Genomic DNA, 14,439 nt, shown 5'->3' on the forward strand with positions numbered 1-14,439 from the left:
TGTACGTGTATGAAATGAGCGTGTAGGATTGCAAAAAATTGTTCAATAGACGCAATATTTATGCGCGGGATGCGTCGTAAGATTCGGAATTCTTTTCATAAAAAAAGAATCCGGAACCAATCAAAATCTTTTCTCTCTTTTATTATCGTTGAATCAATCGGTCGTTAAAACGAGTCCGTTTTCTACGCGCTCGATAAAAATTCTCTCCCCTTTTTTCTTTTTTTCTTTTTTTAGGGTCTCATATTTTCACGTGGGCATTCCTAACGTGATGATATCCGGGGTTATAATATAATAACACTTAAACAACAACAAAAAAACATTTCTGGTTTCTTTTTTTCCTTCCTCTCCTTTGGGTTTTTGGGGACAAAGTTGAAAGCTGACATTCCTCGGCTGAACGAATGATGCGGGTCGTCGGTCGTGTACACGGTGACATTCTATTCATTGGATAAAAGCCCATGAATATACACGGTCAAGTTGACAGCTCAATCAAAATCCATTGTGATGTAACCGGATGGGCACACGGGGTTAGAGATTAAGGGGCAAAAGAGATTCGATTTAATGCGTCAGAAATGGTGTGTGACAAGAACAAATAGGAGCCTGAGCGCAACGTCTACAGCAGTGTCCAATTTGTCCGAATTAATAGCCCGGGCCTTGTCGTTTCCCCCCCACTCCCGACTTTGGGAGAAGCGATCCAGACGCATTTTTACGGAATAAATGGGGCTCGAGTGAGTGAGAACAAACTCCTTGAAAGGAGAGAGAGGAGGAGAGAGACACTTCAGGGAGTCGTGTGCCAGTATGTGTGACACACACTCTGCCGCCTAGACTCCCGCGGGATCTTGTCGGACGTCAACAGCCAATTGCTTAGGTCGTATAGACACAGACTGGATGGCGTTCGCGTCTATAATAAGAAAACAACAATTTTTGGGACCGAATCAAAAAAGGAACGAGCCAATTCCACGTTCTTCCAACTCATCGACTATGCAGTTCATTGTTCGTGTGTCTTAATGTCAAGTTGAGAAATCGCCTCGCCAAAAAAATTGTCGGTCGTAATATTTTATTATTAGGAATTGGTTAAAAAAAAAGGTAAAGAAAGCCGACCGCTGGCGCCATCTTGTGTTCTTTATCTCAACAAGAACGCCGCATTTTTTCACACACATTCATCAAAGTCAAGAGAAATGCTGAAATTTTGTGAACTGAATTCAAATGTTTTTCTTTCTTTTTTTTTACGTAACTGAAATGGACACGGTCACAGTTCCAGAAATGTTTCCAGTGGCTGGTCCTTAGCGACAGCGACACAATGGCAATTCCAACAAACGGCGTGCAGCAACATGCATTTCTCATTTTCCAAAGTGGATTTGAGAAGAGTAGTAGACGGAGAGAAAAGAAACTCTAGAATGTGCGCGCGGATGGAATTAAAAAGATTTTCGCAGAGAGTCGATGAAAAGATATCGAATATGTCCCGACCGAGTGTATCCAATCCGCATGAATGTGTACACGTCGTCCACCCCCACCCCCGAAAAGTCGGAAGTGGCTGAAAAGTGCTGCTGGTCGAAGCAGCTCGAGCGAAACTCGTTTGTCACGCACCAACAACTTGGAACACACACAGAAGGAGGCGGAGATGAGAGAAAAAGAGCAACGGGAGTTTTGAACCCACAAAAAAATAAAAATAAATTTCCAACGCACAGAAATAACTGATCAAAACTATTTCTGGAATGCATTGCATTAAAGTTTCCAGGGCTCAATATTTGTAGTTGTTTTTCTACCAGCAAAGAAGAAAAAAAAACTCCAAATATTCGATTTTAATCATCCGACGGTCGGATCGAAACCTCGGTCATGGGGGATTCAGCCAAGTCAACAGAAATTCAATTAATTTTACGTGGATAGCCAAGATTTTCCTTTTTCAAAATTTCGCCATGAAGAATAACTGTTGAAGAAAAAAGAAACCCTCAACAGCAGCAGCGCAACTTTCGTGAAGAAAAAAAGAAAAATACCTTAATGCAATCGGCCCCCGTTGGAGGAGGACGTGAGACGATCCATCAGTTGGAATCGTCACTAAAGAAAAGAAAAACATAAAGAGCTCAACCTCCCCCCCGTTGGGCGACGCCATTCGGTGAGACGCATCCAGTGAAGCGATTTTTTTTCTTCTCCAAAAGTCAAGAAAAATAAGAAGAAAAATCTTTCTTTTTCTCAGTTCGAGAGTTTCTAGATTTTCTCCCGACTGTAGCCCACGAAAATAGCTTCCGTTCCGTCGCACTAGATACTTTCTCGCTCAGAGTCAACACAGAGTCTATATAAGAAATAACTAGTGCCCCCCCCCCCCCCCCGCCCGCCATAATAGCGTCTAATCTCTGGTAAATATCGAAAAACTCTTTCTTTGGGGAAATTTGTACATTTTCTTTTTTTGTGTGTGTCTAGTACCAAAAGGGAAGAAGGAAGTGTACATATAAATCAACCGGGCGGAACGAGTCCATCAGCCCAGGAACGTGTTCGTTCGGCCACCGTTGTGGGGCCGATATTTACAGCCCAGCTGCGAGAGCGGCCAGCCAACCAAGCGAATGAAAATGAATTTAGGAGGGAATGTTCTCGATTCTTTTTCTCCCCTTCTAGACGCCATCCAACTCGGTTCAAATAAACACAACTCATCAACGGACTTATGTAAATATCTACATACGTTGGGACGGAGCTGGCGGCCAGTCAATAATGACAGTCTCAAGACAAACAGAGCGCCAAGAAATAAGAGAAACAGGTTTCTAGACTCTTATAAGTCAACTCTGTTTCACTATCTCTCTCCATCTCCGTCACATAATAAATTTGCGTTTGATCCGGAGAATCGGAGCAGCAGCAGCAGCGGAGCAGCAGCAGCGGCGGCTGGAACTTGTCGGAACTCCTGGAGTCGTCGGCATCCGGAGTCGATATCAAAGAAAAGGTCCAAACATGGAGGGCGGGCAGGGGGGGGGGAAACGATCCGAGACGACTTGACTTGTCGATGAGACGAAACGACAGACAAGACGGAATAATAGGGCCGTGTGTGAGCAAAGATATTGGAGCAAGGAGGGCGAAGACGAAGAAGAAGACGGAGAGGATTCGATAATCATCAAAACCTCTTGGCCATTGACAGACGAGAGAGAGAGAAGACTAGACATCCACCATCGACTGTATTGGTAGTCGACTAGTCGTAGTTATATGAACGGCAGCAAAGTTGGCATCCGGCCATTTCTCTTCCTCTCCAACTCCCTCAATCTCAATCTCAATCCCCCATCCATATCCCCCATCTCAAACGTCTTTCTCTCATCCAAAAGTCGACATCCATTGCTGATGCGATCCGATCGATTGTCGCCCACTCCACACAACTCTCTCTCCTTCTCTCCTCCTCGCAGTCCATTTCTTCATCGATATATTATCAATTTTTTTTTGCCTCGGTTGGCGCACCGCTCTTCAATCATCTCGCATACGCGGAAATCGATAGCGCAATCAAAAATACCCTGTCCGGCAACCCCACACAAGTTTTCTTCCAAGAAGTTCTTTACAACATTTTTCCGATTGCTCCTTTCTCTCTCTCGTCTCCTTGGGTCCGACAACAAGTTGAGTGAATTTTCTTCCCGTTAGATGGCGGCAAATGTTTTTCAAATCCACCGATCATTTATTTTTTCTCTTCTCCCGATGTGTTTTTTCTTTTTAGATTTATCGTCAATTCCGGCGAAATTGTCTGATCGGCTTAGACTCGGAAGGATATTTAACGGACAGAAACGCAGCCAGCCTTCCAAATAAAAAAGGAGGAAATATATGACTGACGTCGGGAGGGGGGGAATCGCTGTTGGAAAAATAATAAAATTACAGACAAAATTACAAAAATGGTTGAGCCACACGCGTGCGCGGGCGGAACGCTTGGGTTTGGACCGCTTGGTACTCAGTCGCCCAGTTACAGCCGAGATGATCTTGTCTGTGTACAAAGGAGATGGGAGTCGTCCAAAGAGTAGGTTCTAGCGGTGGTGGTGGTGGTGGTGGTGGTGGAAAAAAGAGAAGAAACAGCAAACCGGAAAGTGCGCGGCCACGTCGGTTGGTGGCCGCGGGTTTGGGTTACTACCGTGACGACGGTCGGTCATCATCCCGGTCGCCCGTCGTCGTCCTTCCCATTGTGCCCAGTGACGATGATCACACACACACACACAAACACAAACAAGAAGACGAAAGAATGTAAACCTTGCCTCCTTGGCTTGGCGAAGCCGTACGAAGAATGTTGCGTCTGTGTGAAATTGGGCAAGGAGATGATAGGGAATGAAAAAGAAAAAAGAAAGAAAACGAGCGACCAACCAGAAAGCCAGTGGCTTTTGTGGCTGTCAAATGATGGATGACGGAATAGGAGAAGCCAAAAAGAAAAGAATCGTCTGCAGAAGGGTCTCGAGTGTACAGTCTGACATGTTGGGGACGTGTATATCATCGAAATGTTGTTGGATGACGATCAAGTTGGAAGCCGACCGAAAAGATGGATTCAACGGGGTTTCTTTAGCTTCTTAGATTCTGATACACACACAAGAGACGATACCCTCTAATTCCATCCGCCGATGACAAGACGATCGCGGCTCCCAAAGGGCGGCTCCCAACAACCGAAAACTTGTGCTTCTTGATCGATGAGCTCAAAACCCAGCGACTATACGGCGGAGAGAGAGAGAGAGGGAGAAAAATATTGGGCGATCAGCCACCCGGCAGTCCCGGTGTAGATGAGAAAAAAGCCACCGTGAGATCACACGAACTTTTGCCGTTGGACATTCTTGGAGATTGAAAAGAATTCATCCGTTAAGGAACAAATACAAATCAGCTCTACCTAGATAGATGATAAGGAGCTAGTGTCTCTCTCTCTCTATAGTAACGGAGGAGAGAAAATTGGAAAGTCCAAACACCACCGAGAAAAGTTCCGCACGATGCTCGACTAGTTTTCTCTCAATTCGTGCGGAATAGTTGGCCGATCTGGTTCAAGAAAGATTCACATCTTCCTCTTCGGGAAAAAAACAACATCAGTCACAGACTTTTAAAAATCATTATTTACCAGGAGAGTTACGGTTAGGTGAGTGGTATAGAAAATCAGATCAGAATGGCTATAAAAGCCCAAGTCTTGGTGTTCACACGGGCGTGGGAAGTACCTGACGCCCACCGCTACAAAAGCCAAAAAAAAAAAGACGATCGTTGTCCCTTGCAAACGTCGTCAAAAACTCTCCGACAAAATGAGTCTCTCTCTCTTTGTTGTGTATACGTTGCGTGAAGGAAGGAATAACAAAAACACATAGACACATCAGCAATAGACTAACAAAGAGAGACGGTGACTACGGCCGCATAAGTATCTCTTTCTCTCTCTCTCTCTTATTTGTGTGTGTGGAAGAAGAAGAGGACGTGCGCGGTAGCTTTCAACATCTTCCCAGAATATCAAATGAGCCACCCGAAAACAGAAAGACCCCCGCGCCATTTTCTATGTAACCTTTTATTCCATTTCTTTCAGCGTCAATCGAGAGAATAGGGCAAAAGAAATATTTCAAGAACTTGAGGACTTTTCCTTCGCTTCTAATATACCTATATACGTACACCGAGCGGTCGGTCGCTCTGTCTCAGTTGTTGTTGTTGTCTGTCCCGCCGTCATTAATTCTTAATCAGCAGCTGCCGAGTGTCGTGTTTACATAAATCTTGCATGGCATGCCAGGGGAAAAGACGAGTAGATTAAGGCAAGAAAAATACAAAATAAAAGAAGAAGAAGAAAAAAAGAAAATTTTGACGTCACTTTGACAAATCGAGTCTGTCTTGTCTAGCTATGGTAGCTCTCTTTTTAGTTATATAGTAGCTCCCCTTGCTTTTTTTTCCCCTGGAAATTAACTTATCTACAATTCTAGCTTTGACTAAGTCTCGGAGTACATCCACGCCCGCACGTACTACTATATACGTGCAAGGTTAAGTTTTGCGGCTGTCAACGTGCCGATGATTTTCAAGAAGAAAAAGCCCCCAAAGGAATGAAGGGAGAGGCTGACTGGTTTGGACGGTTGGCTGGCTGCGCGCAGGGTGTTTTGTATATAAATAATATTATTAGGGTCCTGACTGGATGTGTATATATATGTATACACAGAGTAGTCAGTCAGTCACTCAGTCGGGATACACAAACAGGATCTCGCGCTGGTTCTGCAAGACGAAGAAGAAGATTCCCCGTGAACGCATTCCGGAAGGGAGAGGAGATCCGTTTCGTCAGCTTACGGTTTGAGCTCAACTAAATAATGTGTTCCAGATGGGAGAGAAAAAGTATGTCCGAGTCCATCTGTCACGAGTTGCATCTCTCAGCTAGAGAGAAGGAGAGAGAGAGAGAGAAAAAAAGGACTTTTCCCGAAATCTTTGGGAATGTGTCGTCCATTAGTTTCCACGACGACGGACGTAAAACAAACGCCACTCAACATTCCATCAGACAATTAACCTCGTTATACATTTTTCCTTTTTTCTCTCTCTCTCTCGTCCGGCTCAATTCTATACATTACAGTAGGACATGGACAGAGATGAGAAAAGAATAGAATAATGACTTTTCCAGGCAGAAAAGAAATGAAGAAGGGACCCCCCGACCGGCACCGAGTCTATATATAATAATCACCCAGTGTACTGTAAGGCACCACCACCATCACACTAGAGTAAATATAAACCGGGTCCACCACATGCCAATGCCGCCGTTCGTTTACAGCTCGGCCAATTTTCAAAACAATCGCAAATGCACTGGGCTGAGCAGAAAAGAATAATAATAAAAAAAGGGGTAGCAGCAGCAGCAGCAGCAGTTAGTCGAAATGTAATCAGTTTTACCTTTATTTTCATTTTTCTTCGACACGCTTTAATGCAACGCCAAGCTTTGACGCAATGGGCGGCTAGCAGGGGGCGCCAAGTTCAAACAAATCATGTCGCATTTTCCGTCCAAAAGGAGACCACGACAGGGGAAGAAGAAAACCAGCGTTTCCAACTATAAACGTAGCAAGTCTCTCTCTTTATTCTATACAACATTTTCCATCCGTCATTCGATAAGGGATCGCTCGCTACTAGGAAGTCGAACAAGAATGGACGATCCATCATCCGCAAGTTGGGTAAAAGGGAAGAAGGAAAAAAAAATTCAAATAGAAAAATAAATTTATTTCTTTTTCCCATTCCATCTCGGTGGTCTCTTTGAATTCAACTAAAGGGACGACGCAAGTGAATACACCGGCGTATTCCCTCGACTCTTTACCACCAATAATAAAAAATAGGGATGGAGAAACGAATGAAATTTTTCCTTCACAATGACATCATATCATTCCTGGATTAGCTTTTGCGCGGTGTAGGTTAAATATTATTTGTATAAAGGGGTTAGAAGGATCACACACAGCCAGGGTTTTGTGCTATTGTCGGACGACGATGGAAAAAGATTTATTGTGTACACAGTTATACATAGAGCCTGGGCTTGGCCAGCCAGCCAGCGCCAGCCGCCCCCATTTCCCCCGCCACCCCCTTCTTTGCCCAGGGTCATACTGCAATAGAGGGGGGGAAGTTTAAGGATGGTGGATCTGCGTGTCTGGCGACAATCCCGGCGGATTGAAAAAGCTTCTGGCGCGAGCTACATAGGCGCAACACCACACCCCTGCCTTTTCCTTATAGCTACATGTGGTGCGTGCATGTGTCTATGCGTCGGATCTAAATGGGGGAATCCTCTTAACATGATTATATATATATGTGGAAAGAGAGAGAGAGAAGGGGGAGAAGATTTTTATGATTGCGAGGGTGGTGGTGGTGGTGAGTAAAAACGCTAACCAAGCCAAACCATTTGAGTTGAAGAGATATTCAAAAAAGAGGAGGAGGATCGAGTCAAAGAGACGTGCCAGAAACGGAGCTTTCAGCATCTACAAATCCTTAAAGGCTTTTTTATTTTTTCTTACTCCATTCTCTTATATATGCGCCGGTTTCTGTTATCTGGCGCCATCGATCCCACCCATCAGGACCTCGACAGATTTATGATGTTAAAGCCTTTTACACATTTTTGTTTCTTTCTTATCCGGACGCGTGTTGAAGAAGAACAACGATAGCAAAGAATCTCTCCACACACACCAACCCCCCCCTCTCCCGTCACACACACACACCAAAAAGAAGTTAAGAAAAATTTGTAATTTCCAGACTTACCGCCAAAAGTGGGGTGCGTAGCCCGGGCAACGATCGCCGCCACACTTGATGCAACGCTGAAGCGGGTCGTCCGGCGGTACTAGCGCCGCCTCCGCTGCCATCTGTATCGCGTGTGGATGAACGGAAGGATGGATGGATATGAGGAAAGAGAGGGAGGAAGCCAGAGAAAAAAAAAGGAAAACTTCATTACCAATTCATATATTTTACTATAAACATCACAGCGAATAATATGCGACATAACTCATTCCATTCCTAAAAGCTGCGGAACGTGTTGGTGATTTATGAGGCCTCAAGCGCTGGGAAAGAAAATGATTTGCCAGCGAAATAACAAAAAATAAAAATAAAAAGAAGCCCGAGGAATTCTGTGAACGTGTTGGCACATTAATGCACTTTGGATGATTAGCTAGTTCAGCCCCTATGATGATGATGACGATGACAAGAAGAGAAAAAAAAGAAGAAACTGCCTTCGACCAAAAAAACTTATCGGAACATTATCGCCGTCGATTAACCGTGTAAACCGCCCATTTTTGTTGTTGTTGTTCTTTTTCTTTTGGTTTCCTTTTGTTGAGCGGACATTTTCCCATCGGATACAAAACGGAGTGTCCATGTTGTTGTTTATTTTCTTATTTAACAATAAAAAGAGGGAAAAGCGTGTGAATATGTCGTGTCCCTCAAACAAAACAGCGACAAGCCGAGCGTGAGAGACTTTTCTTCTTTTTCGGCTCGAGTTCTTGATCCACTTATTAGTCAGTCAGACAGGAAGGGAAAGTGGCGGCTGCCTCCCTGCCCACGACGACAACGGATACATATCGTGTGGTCAAGCGGCCGGAACAAAACTCGAAGGAGGAGAAGAAGGAGAAAACAACCCGAGGGCCGCTAACGAGCAGCATATCTCTACCTGGTCTCCGCTAGATGGCTAAAAATGACCGTGAGAGACTTCGTGAGAAGAGAGAGAGAAAAAAACAATGTGTCCCAATCGTCTAGCTCTAACCCGAAAACAACAACAATGTCCATTATTATTAGATGGCGACCGAAAAAACTAAAAGGAAGGAAACCATCCAACTAGGAAAACGCAACAAAAAAGGGACGAGATGATGATAATGTTGCAATTTGGCAGACGTTGAATGTCGAGATAGACAATAACTTGTGTTTAGATTAAGGAAAAAACTATGCTGTGTGTCTGTGTGAGTACCTAGCCCGTCTTGTTGTGATATGTTTTTTGGGGGATTTTGTGTTGTTTTTTTGGAAGAGTGCCCGGACTCGTTCTCACACAGACACAATGGGAGAGGAGCAGCTCCGTTTGATTCCATCTTCTCCACCGTTCGTTTTTTTTCACGAACGGAAAGAAGAAAGGAGATGGAAAGAAAAAGGGTCATGCCCTACACGACCAAACTGTAAAACTGTGGCTGGGCTGTCAACTAGCATCTAATAAATCCCGCTGGGGGAGAAGGTAGGTACTACTACTACTACCACCACCACTATATGCAGCGGATGGAGAGAGATTGACTGTGTGTAGCACTATGGCCCTTAAATAACCGACTCGTGAGAGATAGATCGAAACAAAAATAAAGAAAGGAAACTCTTTTTTGGGTTGGTCCTCTTTCACGTTCACAATCCGAATAACGCATTGGGAAATGAATGTTAATTGCATTTGGCATCCAATCAAAGAGGGCAGCATCAGAGCTATATAAAGAGAGAGATGCGAGGAGAGTTAGTACGAATCAGCGTCGCGGGGTGTGTGTACAACAAGAAGAAGATTAGAAAGCTCTTCGGTCAAAAAAAATGCGCTAGAAATAGTCCGCGCCGTCGTGCAAACCGCAAGGGAGCTAAAATAGAAATTGGGAAACAAAAATAAGAAGCCCAGAGATCGGAGGCTGTGATACACAACAATAGGAGGAGGATCCCCCTTCGATTTTAAGTCCGTGCGGGACCCGCTTTTCTGCCCGTTTATTCATGGGCTCTTTTTAACGACTTTTTACCAGAGATATCTACACAAATTAAACGTGCAAATGAAAGAAAAAAGTGAATTAGGCCAAGCCTTAAAAAAAAAAAAAAAAAACGAAATTAAAGAATTTCACCACGATTCAATTGGTCCGTCTTATTCTCCGTCTGCTGTTGGGCCGATTGGAAATGATGTTTTCATACTAAAAATGATTGCCCATTAACCCGTTTTTATGGTTACGACTTTTTACCCAAATTTGGGACAGTTTGTCTTCTCTACTCAGAGACGCAGGAAAAATATAGCAGCAACACCCCGACCAACACCACCACCACCATCCCCGGCCCTGTTTATTCTTCTGATTCAATCCTCGCGATTAAACCAAAAAAGAAATAGAAGAAATACTTTTTTTTTTGTAAACTTTTGGCGTGTCAAGTCATTAAACGAAATTTTTCCAAATTACAGGACAAAAAGAGAAAACAGCGTTGCAATTTTTCAACGCGAAAGGAAGCATTTTAGTGTTTTACTTTTCTTTTAACAGCAAAAAAAAAAAAAACCTTTTTTTTTTGACAAATGACCAAGACACGATTATAACCGGAATGACCTCTCTCTCCCTCTCTCTCTCTCCAATCTAGAAAGACTAGAATATAGGTGGCAAAGAGTTTTTCGAGCGAGGGTCACCTGGGGTCAAATCGGGAAAGGTGAAACAGAATTATTTAATTTTTTCTTCTCCTCCTTTCAGAAATGGAAAAACAACAAAAGGAACAACAACACACAGTCGGATTTTGATGTTGTTGTTTTGATGTACATGAAATAAATTCTATTCCAGTCGAGTCACGTGACCGGCGGCCATTTTAAAAACTTGTGTGTGATTTAAAAAATTAAAAAAGAACGAGAGAGAAAGGGAAAAGAATCTCTAAGAAGGTTTTCCACAGACAGCGGCGGCGGCGACATTAATTGCACCGTCACGAATTATTTTACTACTTTACGATCGTTTCTCTCTCATGCTGGCATTATACGCATCTCTCTACTCTCCCTGTATTCTTTTTTTCAAAAAACATTTTTTTTTTCTCTTTCATTTTTTAACGTTATAATACACACACACACACACACAGAGCGCCAGCAAGGTAGTACGTACTACGTGGATATATTCTCGTCATCTAAATGAAAGGAATAAAAAAATAAATAGCGCTATGCTACTTCCACCCTCCGGACTATTTTCAGACGGTACGCACTATAGTATATATGTATGTGTGCTAGCGTATATAGTTTAGTAGAAGAGGGCACAATCCGAAATGGAATGAAAAATAAAAAAAAAAAATATTCTTTTTCCTCCTTTTAACATTTGCTACATACCAAAAATATTTTCATCCTTGAGACAGGCTCTCTTCCCGGGAATTTTTTTTATTTTTTGAATGCACAGCAGCAAACAATTTAAGCCCGCTTGAGAGGACGGTTCTTTTCTTTTCTGTCGTTTATTTCGGAGGCTTGGCGAATTTTGCTGACCATTTCTCATCAATCCATCAAAATTGATGTCATCCAACAATAATGGGGTAGAGGGCGTGACACGCACTCTTCTTCTTTTTTCCTGGCGACTAAATCCCTCCTTTTTTTATTCATGACCATAAAAGAGTTGAGGAGGAACGTTTTTTGTTGTTGTTGTTGTTAAAGCTTCTTCTTCTTGTTGTATTTCAATTTTTGTGGAGACGTTGACATATCGTCTGTTGTGTTACAAAAATCAAGAAAATAAAAATATCCAAAATTGAAGAAGACGTTCTCCTAGGAGGAGATGACAAGTCTCATTACACAAACCGGACCTCTCTACATGGTAGCCCATATCACGTTAGTTAGTCATCGTCCTAATACGATGAACAATCTGATCTTTCGACTTCGTTTTTTTTTACCCTTCGTCCTTTTGTTTGGTTTGTGTAAGTCGGATAACAACTGACGAATACTAAAGAGATTATTTCAGGAATTGTCAACAGTTGAGTCCAGTGAAATGGCCTTGACTCGAACTGCCACCCAATAAGGACATTTTATTTTATTGATTTTCTTTTGTTTCGTTTCCTATTTCTTTTCCCCTTTGATAATTCTCCCGATGCACGAATCAATCAAGCTCAGGAATCGTGCCTGGGCGCCCCCAAATCGTCAGAAACAAAAAGAAAAACCCGTTCACAGGTATTCGAAATGATTATAATAAAGAGAAAGAAAAAAGGAACATTAAACAGTCCCATGTTGGATTCTCTTAATTCCTAAGTTTTGGAGTCGAGCAAAAGAAGAGGCAATTTCCTCCTTTGGGGGTAATGATTGCCAACAACATTTTTTTTTTTTCAGTTTTTGTTTTTAATGCCATTTGAGAAAAACGACGAACGAAAGAAGTCCGAAGCGAAATAACAACAACAAAAATGGTCTTGGATGATTAAAAAATTGTCGAATAAAAACGGAAAAGACCTGAACGAAACCCCAAAAAGTCGTTTCAGAGAAGAAGATTATAAACTCCTCCCTTTACCAATCGGTTCCGAAAGAAGAAGAAGAAAGAGCCTCTCACGGTCTCTCTCAGGTGCGGTCGGGATTGACCCCGGCGTGAACCTGCCGAGCCGGATGGAACCTCATTAAACGCCATCTATTGGCGAACAAAATAATAGCAAGAAAATTGCCAACCACATCAAACAAGTTGAAGAAGAAGAAGAAGAAGAAAAAGAAGCTCAAGGGGGGATAAATCTTGCGTTCTCGCTTGAAAGCGCACAACTATACACCTCCCCCGAGGCTGATTCGCCCCAAAATATATAAATCCCGAGATTATATAAGAAAGGTCCCTCTTTACGCACTACCTACTTCCTCTTGGAACTGTCATCCTTGCGTAGCAATAACACTAAAGAAAAAGAAAAAAAAACCAGGGGATAAAAAAGGGGACGACTAAACAGAAAGAAAAGATGCGGAGAGATCGAGAATACATACACAACAACATTCTCTGTCCGATTTCAATCGGCCTGCGGAGTTTGAACAAGAAAAGGACTTTCTCTAAGATAAACAAAAGAAGCGCCGTCGCCAGGTGTCTCTCGTTTTTTACATTATGATGATTATTCTTTTTTTCTTTAAAAAAAAATGATATTAAACTTTCTTCTTCTTCTTCCTACTTTTCCAGTTGTGTTTTTTTGTGTACCCTGTTCATGTGGGTACCCCATACCTAGTTACCTGCGTACAACGGTGATTAACTAGTCGTTAGACTACCTCATTAACGTTCACTTCTTCTCCTTCTGCTGGCAGAAAGGGAAAAACCTTTGCTTCAAAAGTCTTTTTTGACAAGTTCATCCGACTGGCGACTCATTATCGGATCCGGTCCATTGGCCAGGGGAAATAATTTGAGGCGGTGGTTTCAGTGTGTCAACTTTTTGAAGAAATATTTAGAACTATTATGATTGGTTGCCTTGCGTGTCCTTCACTTGATCATTTCAAAAACTCCAAGAAGGTAAAACAAAAATAATGACAACAAAAAAGGAGTTAAAAAAAGCGCCGCGGGTAAAACTGGACGAATAAATAAGGCGGCGTGTTACAAAAGCCTAGAGGTGGTCTAAAAACTTTCGGCAAATGATTGAATTATTCACACGGAGCCTTTAAATACCCTTAAGGTTTGCCACACAGCACGCGCTTTCGTTCCGCTTCATTCATCATCATATACAAAGTTGAGTTATTGGCTTAAGTTAATGAAGGAAACAACCGGAGCTCAAGGAAAAAATAACGAGCCCCAAAGAAGACGAAAAACAATTGAATACATTAAGCCAAGCGATCATCTCGATAAAAATAAATATAAATCAATTCGAATAAAAAAAATCTTTTCCATTCCCAAAAAAAAATTTGATAAATATTGAAAAAAAGGCAGGCGGAACCCATAACGGCCCGGGCTTGAATAATTCAGTTACACTTGGGAAATTGTAAACAAAGATAAGGGACGTTGCTGGAAAAGTAGCCGAGTAACTCGATTTGATTAAGAGAAGCCACCCAAAAAATTCGAGCACGATTTCTTGGTTTAACAGAAAAACTTTGAAAGACGAACAAGTTCAAAGAAAAATATCTACACAGAGCGATGTTATCATCTGCCTCTACCAGTACACAAAACTCTTTTGCCTTGATTTTTAAAAGCACTTGAGAGAACAAGAGAAAGGCGGAAGGACACGTTTTCTCCATTTAAGGTACCCCCCTTTGCTCGCGACCCATTATCGATTCTATAGTCTTCTTCAGCTCTTCTTCTTTTTTCTTCTGGCTGACTGAAAGAACTAGAAGAGTCCCGTGATAATTTTTCTCTACCCGATAACCGTCTCATTGAAGCCCAAATACAGATT

General features: G+C 42.5%; 1 protein-coding gene across 1 annotated transcript in view; it reads right to left on the reverse strand.

Annotated features, from left to right (window-relative positions):
* The window catches only part of LOC124337587 (protein prickle-like), a 46,094-nt gene that overhangs the window by 26,959 nt on the left and 4,696 nt on the right, over positions 1-14,439 (reverse strand). Inside the window, exon 2 of the mRNA XM_046791632.1 lies at positions 8,161-8,261. Within this exon, the coding sequence (XP_046647588.1) occupies positions 8,161-8,261 (101 nt within the window). The remainder of the gene's footprint in view (positions 1-8,160; positions 8,262-14,439) is intronic.

This window comes from Daphnia pulicaria, chromosome 4 (genome assembly GCF_021234035.1).
Source record: "Daphnia pulicaria isolate SC F1-1A chromosome 4, SC_F0-13Bv2, whole genome shotgun sequence".
NCBI classification, from domain to species: Eukaryota; Metazoa; Arthropoda; class Branchiopoda; order Diplostraca; family Daphniidae; genus Daphnia; species Daphnia pulicaria.